Source organism: Chelonoidis abingdonii, chromosome 9 (assembly GCF_003597395.2).
Source record: "Chelonoidis abingdonii isolate Lonesome George chromosome 9, CheloAbing_2.0, whole genome shotgun sequence".
NCBI classification, from domain to species: domain Eukaryota; kingdom Metazoa; phylum Chordata; order Testudines; family Testudinidae; genus Chelonoidis; species Chelonoidis abingdonii.
The window spans coordinates 17,356,441-17,369,559 of NC_133777.1; the positions used below are offsets into that span (position 1 = coordinate 17,356,441).

The 13,119-nt window shown below is 46.8% G+C and overlaps 1 protein-coding gene across 5 annotated transcripts in view; it reads left to right on the forward strand.

The window, feature by feature from the left end:
- Window positions 1–543: 543 nt before the first annotated feature.
- Window positions 544–13,119, forward strand: part of SYT17 (synaptotagmin 17) — a 76,068-nt gene continuing 63,492 nt past the window's right edge. The window contains exons 1-4 of one of the 5 annotated variants that reach the window (XM_032800192.2): window positions 544–1,087; window positions 4,790–4,867; window positions 9,462–9,479; window positions 11,030–11,178. In XM_032800192.2, coding sequence (XP_032656083.1) covers window positions 4,853–4,867; window positions 9,462–9,479; window positions 11,030–11,178 — 182 coding nt within the window. In that variant the 5' untranslated portion in view covers window positions 544–1,087; window positions 4,790–4,852. Of the gene's footprint in view, window positions 1,088–4,456; window positions 4,868–9,456; window positions 9,480–11,029; window positions 11,179–13,119 lie in introns of those variants that run through there. The other 4 variants (XM_032800193.2, XM_032800198.2, XM_032800197.2 and 1 more) reach the window with 4 other exon arrangements.

Sequence of the window (13,119 nt, forward strand, 5' to 3'; positions counted from 1 at the left end):
ACAATACCGCTTTCCCCAAATTAAAAAATGCAATCACCCTATTGCAGAACATCTGTAGTGAAATACTTTTTCTAACCCTTTGTAAGAGGGAAAAGGGGTAGGAATAATTATTGCAAGCTAAAAATAGAAGTGAGGTGTGTGCTGGCAAATCAAATGGCTATTAAGGTGATAGTTCTTTCAGCACCTTACACTGCAAAATGTACATTACATTGCAGTGCTCTCTACTCATATTTACGTCAGCTTCCTTGTGTCCATGAAATGAGTTTACACTGCACATCGAGACAGCATACTCCATAGTTTTGGTAGGTTCCCTAGGTATAATTTATTGCAGGTCCTTCTGTAAACTCATAAAGAAAGAGTTTCCTTCAGTACACCATTCCCTTTCAATATATAAATATCTAACTTGGTCACATACAATTTGAAATAAGAGCGAGGTTTTTGGTTTGCTGATGGAAAATCATCACCAATAGGTTTCAGACACGTTTTGCTTCTTGTTCTGTGACAAAAAGGACCCTCCTACATGCTGCTGTTTCAAAGTCTCTTGTCCATCTGGTTGCTGCAGACAGATGGATGATGCTGTTTGCAGGAGACACTTCCCCCGGATTCATCCTCCGGCTTTAAGTTGGAAAAACAAATCCAAGCAGAGATGCGCTGAGAGAGGGGAATCCAGATCTGTGGAAGTGCAAAGGCTGCTGCAGCTGCTGCCCAAGAAGGGAAAATTCACCACCAGCCTAGCATAGGGAAGAAGGAAAAGAGGGAAATCAATCATGCAGCAAGTGACAGGCTGACAGAACACATCCCTCCCAGCCCAATGCAGCACAGAGAGCCTGGGAACCCAGAAAACCATACAAGAAATATTAGAAACAAACAAAATAATCAACACTTCTGTGCTAAAGAAATACTGTGAAGGAAACAGTGATCATGACGGAGAGTCAGTGAGCAGCAAGGGGGAAACAGAATGAACAGTGCTCATCAAGCAAACAAGTCATGTCTTTTTTTTGTTGTTGAGGGCAAAGTGGAAAGAGACGCCATGCTCAGGCTGTGCTGGGAATTAATGTGATACCTATTGAAGATGGCGTATATACAGGTAGGTCTGAACAGCACTGGGGAGGAAATGCCCTCTTTATCTGGGGAGGGGGACCATAGGGACACTGGGTTTGCTCTAACCTGGTTTAGACTCAACTGAATTTACTAGCTGCATGTTCAGGGTAGTGATTCCCTCTCCCACTTAATGGGAAACTTGAGAGTTAGTTACAGAAAAGGTTAAGTTCTTTAGTGACAGATGCAACTGTAGCATTATTATTTGTTCTGAGTTTTGCATTCAATAGTAATATTTGCTTCTAATGTATTTAGAAACAAGAACTGTGATTTACTGGAGGCTGACAGTACTAAGTAGGGTTACAAAACAATCTGTTCCAAGATAAGTTTGGGGAAATCATACTTGTGACTGGACCTTAATTAAAAAAAGTAAATAAAAGAAATTGAATGCATCCCTCTAACTATGTATTGGGTGCATGTTCTTTTAAGGTTGTGTTGGTACAAATCAGTAAAACAAAAGGAAACTAACATAGTGTGTGTGTGTGTGTGTGTGTGTGTGTGCTAGTGAGATTATGTGGGTATGAGAGACTTACATTCATTCAGACATACACACTATGTATGTACAAAAACAACAAGGATTCTGGTGGCACCTTAAAGACTAACAGATTTATTTGGGTATTAGCTTTCGTGGGTTAAAAAAACCTCACTTTTTCAGATTACCAAATAAATCTGTGTCTTTAAGGTGCCACTGGGCTCCTTGTTTTTGTGGATACAGACTAACACGGCTACCCCCTGATACCTGACATTGTGTATGTGTGATGTTGGTATATTTGTGTGATTATCTTTGTGTGTAGCTATTATTTATGTGTATGAATGTGTGCATATATGTGTGTGTGGATGAGACAAATGTTGGATGCCTTATTGTGCGATGTGTGCAACTGTGCCCTGAGTGAAACAGAACGACAGTTTTCGCAGACGCCTCTGCTGCACTTCCTGTTGCTGCTCTATGTGCCATGATCCGTCTGTTAACTCCAGGGTTCTGTTTCTGGGTCTCAGTTTGGCATGTAAGCAAGAGCAGGCTGGGAGATGGGAGTCAGGCCAGCCAGGAGTACTTTAGCATCGACCCCAGCCCCCATCCCTAGTGTTACTTACCATGGATGCTTCTCCTAATTGCTGAGCTGAGGGGAGCTTGCTGCTGCTGGACAGCAGGTGGATATCCAGACAGAGCAGTCCCCGGGGATGCAAATGGAGGGGGCCTGGGACTCAGCCAGAGGGGCATGAAAGGGCAGAGCTTCCCGATATTGTTGGCTAACCATGTGACTTGTAGCCTGCAATCCTGTGAAATGCCAGCATTGAAGTGCCCCTCAGGAGGTCATGTGAGGCCTTGAGAACCACACTTATATGTAGCCCCCTTCATCTGTGAACACAGAAAGGAGGACTGGACCCCAGCATGCATTCAGTGAGCTCTGTGAATCCAAAACCCAGGGGTTTACACAAACTCACTGGGATCTTGTGAATACACAGACAGAGGGGCCCAAATACCCACACGGGGGTCCCTATGCAAAGGTTAAAACAGCGCTAGCTTAACACAGAGGAGGCTAAAAATGGGATCCTAACTTGCATATGTGACACCCTCCCATTCGGATACCCCTGCAAACAGAGTATACTGTGATTGTTCCCTCAGTAATTATATGCCCTTGCCCACTACACACTGTGTAAATTTCCTAGACTACATTCTGCATTGCAATAATGGGTATGGCTAACCCAAGCCTTTAAAAATCATGAGTCAGCTCCCCTAGACAATTGGGAGATTATAAATATAATAAACGTTGGGTTCTTTTTATTTGCCTTCTGGCATTTAGAAGTCACATTTTCAAGCATTTCTCGACAACCCCTAGGGCTAGAAATTTCCTTTAAAACAACAAAAATGAAAGCAGTGATTCTCAGGCACTAACAGGAGAGCAGCAGCTGGAGCTGGAACAGGAGTGAGGGGCTGAAGGAAACTGAGGTGAGTGATGGGGTGGGGATCCCCCAGCACCTAACATGCAGCAGAGCTGGTGGAACTACCTGCCACCAACATGTGCTAGGGGCTGGGGGCCAGTCAGATAATGTGTGAAACCCTGGAATTAGCAGCACTGGCTCAAGGTCTTTTTTCTATTATGTGACAGGCTCCTGGTGAGTTCCCTAGTGGCATTTCAGGCTGGATTACCTCCGTGGGTGCCACATGGAGAGTGACACAACTTCCTACCAGTGCATATGTTCTGGGGATTCCCATCTCTTCCCTCCTCCCCCCATCGCACACATTATCTGACTGGTCCCCAGCCCATGGCACATGTTGGTGGCAGGCAGTTCCATCGGCTCTGTTGCACATGGAGGTGCCGTGGGGGGGAGATCTCCACCCCATCGCACGGCATCAGCTTCCTTCAGCCCCTCACTCCTTTTCCACCCTGAGCTTCCATCCTGTGCAGCAGGCAGAGCCACAGCCCAGATTTACAGGGTCCTCCTGGGGGCTTTCCCCCCACCCAAGAGCTCTCCCGCTTCCTCCCCCTTTTACCAGACGCACGGCTCTCACCATGCCCAGAGCCTACCCAGGCTCCACGGGCTCTGCGAACCCACTGGGAGCCTCCGCGGCAGCCTCTGTCCACCACCTGGGGGCTCCTCTGGGCTGCAGCACCAGCCGCTGCCGCTTGGCGGGGGCGATCCCCTCTGGGCTCCAGCTGCCCAGAGCGCAGGGGGCGCCGCTGCTGGGGCCGGGCTAAGCCCCAGTTGCTCTCCCTGGTGGCCCGGGCGAAAGACGTCTGGCCCCGGCTGGGTCTTGTTCTGCGCCACGTGTTGCTGCCTGCAGGCGGGGCGGGTGGAGGGGGTGACGGTCCCGGCTGCAGGCGGAGACTGGCGAGGATACCGGGCGCAGGCGGGGCGGGTGGAGGGGGTGACGGTCCCGGGCGCAGGCGGAGGCGGGCGCAGGGGGTGACTGTCCCGGCTGCAGGCGGGGGGAGGGTGGTGACGGTCCCGGGCGCAGGCGGCGGCGGGCGGAGGGGGTGACGGTCCCGGCTACAGGCGGAGGCGGGCGGCGGCGGGTGACTGTCCCGGGCGCAGGGGGAGGCGGGAGCAGGGGGTGACTGTCCCAGCTGCCGGCGGGCGGAGGGGGTGACGGTCCCGGGCGCAGGCGGGCGGAGAGGGTGACTCTCCCGGGCGCAGGCGGGCGGAGGGGGTGACGGTCCCGGGCGCAGGAGGCTGCGGGCGTGACTGTCCCGGGCGCGGGCGGATGGAGAGGGTGACGGTTCCGGGCGCAGGCAGCGGAGAGCGGAGGGGGTGACTGTCCCGGCCGCGGGCGGAAGGGGTGACGGTCCCGGCCGCGGGCGGCGGTGGGCGGAGGGGTGACGGTCCCGGGCGCAGCCTGCGAGATTGGGGTTCGAAGCTCAGGGAGGCTGCCCCGAGAGAGGCGAATGGCGACCCCGGGAAGAGGGAGGGCTGCGGCCGCGGCAGCCCGAGCAGGGGAAATTCCCCCCGAGCCACCCATGCCCAGGAGGGTGCAGCAGGTGACGAGCTGCCAGAACACATCCCTCCCCGCCCAGCGCGGCACAGAGAGCCTGGGGCTCCAGACAAAGCCTGCCCGAAATACCAGAGAAACAGACGGCGCCGGGCTGGAGCCCGCTGGGGCGGAGACGCTGATCCGCAGCGAGCAGCCAGGGGGGAGCGGGGAGGTCAGTGATCATCTAGCAAACAAGTCACGTCTTGTTTTGTTGTTGAGGGCAAAGGGGAGAGAGACGCCATGCTCAGGCTGTGCTGGGAACTAATGTGATACCCAGTGAAGATGGCGTACATACAGGTAGGTCTGACCAGCACTGGGGAGGTAATGTCCTTTTCGCCGGGGTGGGGACCACAGGGAAACCCGGTCTGCTCTAACCTGGGGTAGCACTCAGCTCGCTTTGCTAGCTGCATGTTTATCCCGCCCAGGCCAGTGATCCCCCCCCCTGCTTAACGGTAAACTTGGGTGTGCAAGTTAGTTAGTTGCGGAAAAGGTGAAGCTCTCTAGTGCCATACCAAACCTGACACATTAGTGCTTCGGCTTTTTGCATTTGTTTAATAGCAGCAGTCAGCCAATGCATCTTGATTCAGACCAAAATGTCGGTTGGTGGAAACACTTTGTGGAGAAGGGTTTGGGGGAATGGTACCTCTGATTGGAACTTGTCTCCTTCTTAAGAGTGAATCTGAACATCCCCTTTTGTGCGTGTTTGTGTGAACTTGTGTGTTTGTGTATCTAACTGATGGTGTATGTATGGGATGGACTGTTTGTGTCTATGGGGGGTGTTTGTACATAGGTGTGCTTATGTTTGTATGTGTGTATGGGATTGTGCACGGTCTGTGCGTGTGCGTGTGAATGTCAGCATATATGTGAGTTCTTGTGTGAGTGTGTGTGTGTGAGAGGTTTGTGATGCCTTCATGCAGAGTTGCATATACTGTGCACAAAGAGAAGCAGAGCAACAGTTTTTGCAGCTGCCTCTGCTGCTGTTCTGTTGCAGTTCAGGGATCCAGCTGTTGACTGCATGTTCCATGTCTAGGATTGAATTTAGAGTGGGAGCAAGAGCGGGCAGGAAGATGGGAGTAGGAGCAGCCAGGGGTGCTTTACCAAGGCCTCCCTCATTCATCCAGCTGTCGTTACCATGGATGCTGCTCCCGAGTTGAGCTTAGGTGGCTGCTGCTGAGGGAGGAGGACTAGATAGGGGAGCCTGTGAAAGGGGCCTGGGAGGCTCAGGAATCAGCCAGCCAGAAGGCCATGAAAGGACACAGAGCTTCCCTCAGGGCATGAGATGACCTTGCTACTCACACCCTGCAGTCCTCTGAACCACCAGCAGGGATGGGAAGTGCCCCTCACACTGTCACAGTGACCCTCGAGAACATAGGCTCAGGAACCCTACCTACATGAGACCCCCGCCTCCACTGTGGAAGCCTAGAAATTGGGGCTTCCACACATATGGGAATCCCTGCAGAGATTGAAACTGGGGCCCCTCACACCAATAAAAGGACCTGCTGTGGAGACAGACACAGGGACCCTTACCCCAGTGTGGTATACTGACATATTAATTACCACCAACTATGAACTCCAAAACAGGGGCCCACTCAACTTGCCCCAGGCCATGAGAACAACACTCACTTAAAGCTGTCCTTACTTTGAGGGGCTCTTGGAAGCTAGATGGGCAGGGGGCTCTGAGTCCCTAGGTTTGTAACTACTCTCAGCCTGATCTGTCCCTTGTGTAATTGTGCCAGGATAGAATGAGCTCTTTGGTGGATAGGCTGTTGTATATGAGGCCCTAATACTGGGTCCATGGTGCATAATTCAAAATGTAATTTGAGCTGTTCCCCTGAATGAGTTTTGATACCCATGGTTTTATGGTTTAAAAACTCCTGGAAGATGTTAGCTAGGAAATCTGGCTTCTTATCTGAGCCCTGACAATGACTTGGTTTGGTTTTCCACTGCCTTGCACAGTCACTAACAATGGCGTCTGTGCACAGTGGATGTAAAATGCCGTTGGATAAGTCATTCTCTCTGTGACTCAGTTTCTCATCTCTGAAATGACAATAGTGACCTACTCCTCAGGGGTGTACTGACTGCAAATTAGTTAGTATTTAAAAAGTGCTTTGAGATCCTGGGATGAAACATACTATGATGATCCAAAGCCCAGTGAAGTCAGTAGGGATCTTTGCATTGATTTCACTGGGCTTTAGGTCAGGCTTTGTGTGTGTGAAGGATTACCATTTATTGTTTAAAAAGTACATAAGCGACTTAGGAGCACAAGGCTCATTGGCTTTCACTGGGAGTTGTGTTCCTAGGTCAGGCTCCTTTGAAAATTCCACGCATAATGTTCTTTGCCCCATATCTGTAATATCAGTGGTGTAGTACTGGACGCTGTCATCCTCAAGTGACCAAAGTGTACAGAAGCAGAGAGGACATGTATATGCCCATACATGCATGTATGTACATGTATTCATGCTAGAAAAAGCAAGCCCCAGCTGTGCAATATCACCCACCTAAAAAGTGCTGGTCACAGTTGCTTTGGAGAATGCAGGGAACTGCTAAGCACAGTAGCGTATGGGGCACAGGGAGTGTAAAGGTAAAGATAGCAAAACAGCCCCAGGTATGGCAGATTCTGGAAACCGAGGTGTCAAGGAACAGCTGTCAGCCAGGTCATCAAGCAGCAATGACTACGCAGGGGCCCTAGGCCACAATACACATACTATGTGTTGTTTTGTGATGAGGGTTTGTTCATGGCACCAGGACTCCCAAATGGGTTATGCTCCTGGGTTGAAGAGTTGATCTTGAATTTCCAGATCTGGTACAATAAGCCTAGGCTCAGCAGAATGACTTGAGCGGTATTCCTTTTGCATTCCCAGTGGAGTAGGCCAATCTTATGGTAGGCCCAGTCTGCCTATATGTGCTGGGTTTGTTATAGTGTCTGTGGTCTTAAACTCCAACTGAGCTTACCCAGCACCTGATGGCGATCATTTGTACTTTATAAACCTTTGTCATTTCCCCAGAGCTAGCCTGCCTGCTGCATGTGACTAGCATGGACACAAACAGCTGTTCGTGTTTGCTTTTATTTCATGGATCTGTGCATTTATGTATTTTATGGCAATGGCTTTTCATTTGCTTCTGCTGTGCTATGGTGATTAGTTCCTGCCTGTTGTCTCTGTCATCACTCCTGTGTACCTGGCTAGGGTTTCGGGGGGAGTTTGATTGAGCACACAGACAGAATGGAACTCCACTTGCTTTATGATGGAGTCTGTGGGGAGCATTGCTCATGTTCCTGGAGTGCTGGCTGCCCAAGGCCCTATTTATTTTAAAGCAGATCTACATTGTTTTACTTGATGCCTCTCTTGCACAGTTGATACATTTTAGCCAGGAGGATTGTCTGATGCAGGCCTGCCTGGAGTTACCACACCCGACTCCCTTACACCACATGGCCTTTTCTCACAGGACATGCTGGGCTGTTCGGCTGCAGGGCATAAATCCAATGAACTCGTTTTAATGCAGTGTAGGCATTTTAGTGCAGGCTTGGAATAAGCCACACCAGTTTTGGGTGGAATTTAGTGTGTAAATTGGGGGATGACAACCCTGGGGTTTTTAAAAATGATTTTTGGGTGTAGCCATATCAAAATACAGTGCTTTTGTCCTTGCAATCCTTACTTCAGACAGGTGGCGGTATTTTCACTAAGCAGTAGTCTGTGAGAATGTGACGATGGATGTTTGTGCTAAAATGCTTTCTGTGGAAGCCTTTGTAGAGCTAAATTTCATCTAATCTAATCTAGTTCCTTTTAAAAAAGTTGTATTGTTTATGTTTTCCATAAAGAATTTAGCTAATAGAAGCAGTATACTTTTGGGAGAGCAAGCCCCTTAAGGAAACCATCTTTAAAGGAAGGCACATGAGACAGAAAACTGCTAGATATGATCAGGGGTTAAAGATAGCGAAACAACCACAGTAGAGATCCAAACTTTTTTAAATAAGGTTTTTTAATGAATTTCGATGAATTTGGTGCTCATGAAAGTAAAGGTGCTAATAATGCTAGTTACAGCAGGAATAGCACAAACAAAGTGAATAAGACTGGAAGGATGGTGCGATTAAAGTACTAGATTGGAACTTGGGAGGTTTGGGTTCTCTTCCTGGCTCTATCACATACTTCTTGTGTGTCCTTGGGCAAGTCACTTCAGCTCAAAGGTCAGTGATCTTGGGTGATTCAAGTTTTGAGCACTCACCTGGGGACACCTTGGGACTGATTTTTCCAATACTGAGGACTCACCACCCCAGTGGAAAACAATGGGAGTTAAAGGTGCTCAGTATCTCTGAAAAATCAGGCACAGAGTGTCTTGAGCTGGGCACACAGAAATGGGAGTACTCAAATTTAGTGTCCACTTCTGAAAGTGTTGGTCTTAATATTTCTGGAGTTGCAACCATTTTTGCCAGAACTGAATTGAGACCAAGGTCTCTATTATCGGGAGCTTGAGGTGTATCTATGACCTGGGTGTGGTTTGTTACTGATGCAGTAAATAGTTGTAGAAATCAAGTAATTTCCTAGGGACACATGAGGAGTGTGGTTGCACATGATGTCTCCTGGGAGGGGGATGGTAGCAGAAGCAATATATATGTTTCTCTTGCTGTAAACAGGGCTGAGAGTGGTGGGATCCTCCTAGGGAAGGGTGAGCAGCAGGAAGGAAAGGGGTAAAGAAGATATTGTTGCTCCCTCAGGAGATTCTTTCCTGTCCCCTAAAATTAAGTAGGACAAGCTTGGGAAATAGCATGTCCTGAGAAATTAAAGAAATTGTTCTCTGACCGGTGCTAATTTAGAGTTATTTGAGCATTGCTAAACTGGTTTTGTCTCTTTCATTTTATTCCCCTTTGCTTCATCATGGATATCTAAAAGGACAGTTGGAACCAATAAATGAGGTGAGTTAATCAGATGATTCATTCGCTATTCTGTCTCATCTCGTCATCCAGAGGAGATTGTCCTGCATTTTCTGAATCTTTTCTAATGCCGTAGGTATAGATGGTACGCCAGATTCCTTGCTTTGTGGCTTTTCTGATTTCTGGGGTTCATTTATAGAAAAACTAATTGTTTTGAATAGCAGGAAAATTCAGTTTTTTTACAGGTGTGGAATAAAAATTTGTTTTACTATCGATCTGCTACTATCCTTCTCTGCAGCCTTGTGCTCCCTGGGAAGGCCTCCCAATGAGTGCCGACTGTCTCCCTATAAAGACAGTGTTGAACACTGCAAACATGATACAGTTCAAGAATGTCTGGTACAATTATAAAATTCACAAATTGTCAAATTTTGACTTTGTGAGGGTTTCATAATGCAGTCTGGGTTTTCACCTACCACTGAAAACAGATAGCTAGAATCTGTCTGTGTGTCTTATGTACTGCTCTGCAAGCCTTCTTACGAACACTTTCTTCTCGCGCCCTGGCCCCCAACCTGGGAAAGGTGGGTAAGGGTGGATGGGGAATGAGCAGAACCCTGGCTTCATGCCTCCTCCACCTCTCTCCAGTGCACCAGCAAGCTGAGCTTAGAGGGTGTGGTGGGAATGGGGTAGTTATCTGTTGTTGGTATAAGTCACCAGCAAGTTTATACCCTCTTGAAGCCAGGGTAGATTAGGAAGGGAACTGTGGCTTCTTCAGACTCGGTTCCTTTCTTGTGATGCACTCCCCCTTGCTATAAATGTATACACTTAGCCTGTGTATATTTGTTTATAACATTATAACATAACATATAATATAATAAATATACACATTAGCCTGTGTACATTATTACATATAATGTGTGTGCATGTAATAGCACTGTTAGATAGTTACTACTGCCACCATACAAAATTCTGTTCTCGAGGGCACTTCTATACTTACTGAGGGCAAACAATCATTAGTTTTTTCAATAAATTAATCAACATAGTAAGAGCCATGGAAAGATTTTGTACCTAGGCTGATACATTTGGCTGACAAATTTGAGGCTGTAATACTGCGTGTATGGAGCATATGGTTACATGCATACAGTATTAAAATACATTCATATTGTTGCATTAGGTTTTTTTCAGCTGTGCAACAACTTGTGAAATTAAATTGAGGTTTTTACTAGTCTTTAGTTTTTTCTTTTCTCTGCCGTACATTTGTTGATATATTAGTTTGTTAATGTGTGTGAAATAATGGGCAGGTTTCTGCTCTAGCATATTGTTATGCCACAGTGTTTTGTAAATCGCTCTCTTGCCCACGTACATAATAATTCTATAAAAGAAAATACCTGCAGTGAATGTTTATTTCCCTGCCTAGTTATGGCTTCAGTGAGATTGTGCCAGTAACTGCACGACGCTTGTCTGTTTATATAAATGGAATAAATAGAGTTCCAAATGTTCTGCTGCAGAGACACAAACATAAATACAGCTGAGTGTTATTTCTCACCAATGATCTACTGGTTGTAATCTTATTCTTTGGTTTCCAATGGCCCCAGGGTCTGCTCTCTAGACTCTCGGATCTCTTGCTGTGCAGATGGACTTGTAGAAATTGTTGTCAGAAGTGTTTTGACTGTAGCTGTTGTCAGTCGAGCGAAGATGAAGTTGAAATCCTGGGACCTTTTCCTGCACAGACGCCTGCCTGGCTGTAAGTTTAGATGTGCATATTAAGCAAATGTTATCTCCAGTGTATAGCAGCGTGACAAAGGTAATGTTATTTTGGCTGTGGTGAGGGCATAAACATGAGACCATAAGAATCCAAAAATGCTACACACCTGGCTAATGGCATACATACAATAAGGGATCGGTGGGAAGAGTCGGTGTTAGGGGAGTGGAAACAGCGTATATAACTATATAAAAAAGTGCATATAACTGCAGTAAAGCTAAACAACATGTTCTGCTAATTCAGGTAGCTGGAGACTTTGAAATACAGCTGCCCCAGTGCTTAAGTCAGAAACTATCCTGCAAGCCAACACAGCAAGTTGGTAGTTGGTCTCTCTTTGTATTCCATGCTGAGAACAATACATTTCATTTGAATTCTTGTTGAATCTCTGAATTGGACTATGTTATTTTGAGCACTTTAGCCCTCTGATTGCTGTAATTTTCCAGACTGCCAGTCAAATGACTATGTAGGAGGATCTATATTTATTAATTGTTGTTATTATTACTTAGAGCATGCACTGTGTTTTCTGAACACATAACAGACAATGTTCCTACCAGAGGATCTACCTTAACCATAGACAAATGCAATACACCAGATAACTGTTCAGACAAATAGGGATTCAGGCACAGGCCCCACTTCATCAATTTGTTGCATGTTGATGGACCCCTGCACCCATGCAGAGCCCCATGGAAAATGGCTGAAATAACCCTTAACTTTAGCTATTTCCAGGATAAATCTTAGGGCTTAGGGTTGGCTGTAAGATATTATTCTAGACAGAAAGATAGCATACAAGCAGCACTTAGTGAAACTAAACAATATTTACTACAATGTTTTGAAGTTTATAAGAGTAAAAAATAGATACTGATCTTATTAATGTTGTTCTAATTTAACCAGGCTAAAGGGTGGAACTTACAAAAACACCAAGGTGACTTAAGAGAACATATCGCCTAGAAAAACTGAATTTCTAACAGGACTTGTGTTCCTGTGTCACTTAAGTGCTTTTAAAATCTAATCCTAAAACAACAACAACATCAAAGCAGTTTACTAGGGAGGCCAGTATTGTTATCCTCATTTTGCAGCTGGGGAAACTGAGGCACCGGGCGGCAAAGTGACTTATCCAAGGTTAGCCAGCAGGTCACTGGCAGAGCAGGAGCCTTAGTGCCAGTCCAGTGCTTTATCTGCAAGGCCACACTGCCTCCCATAGAAGCAGAGTAGTTGACACTCAAGGGTTAAATGTGCAATGTGTTTCTGAAACCACAACAGGTGAGGTGCCCGCTTAATTGTTTCCCTAATGCATCACATTTCACTGTGTTGTTGGAGGATAGATAGGAAGACACATGATCAGTATCATCCTCCCCTGGGAGCTTCCTTGCTTTCATTTTTTTTCCCTGCCAGATCTGTCAGGTTTGTGGGTAAACGGTATATAAAATTCATCCTTTTCTGTTTGAATTACAGCATCTTGTTTATTGTTTTGAATTAGTATAGAAAGAAGGTGCAGAGAGGTTAGCAGTAGAGCTCTATAGTGGTTCTTAAACAGGGAGCAGTTTTTGGGGTCAGAATTATGCTTAGAAACTCACTTATCTGCAGCTAATGGGAATTGGAAATAAAATCAATGCTAAATAAGGAAACATCGTGTGCAGGTGAACAAAATGATGAGACAGCTGTATTGGACTTAGAAAGATATACTGCAGAAATGATCGAGTACTTGGCGACAAGTGGCTAAGCTTGGTAGGGGCTCCAGGAAGGGGTGAGGTAGAAGAAATCGTCACTTGATCTGTGGAGTGGCAGGCCCTGAGTAAGGTTGCCAGGCATCCAGTTTTCGACTGGAATGCCCGATTGAAAAGGGATCCCGGTGGTTCTAGTTAGCACCGCCGACCGGGCTGTTAAAAATCTGTTCAGCTGTGCTGCAGGTCTAAGGCAGGCTAG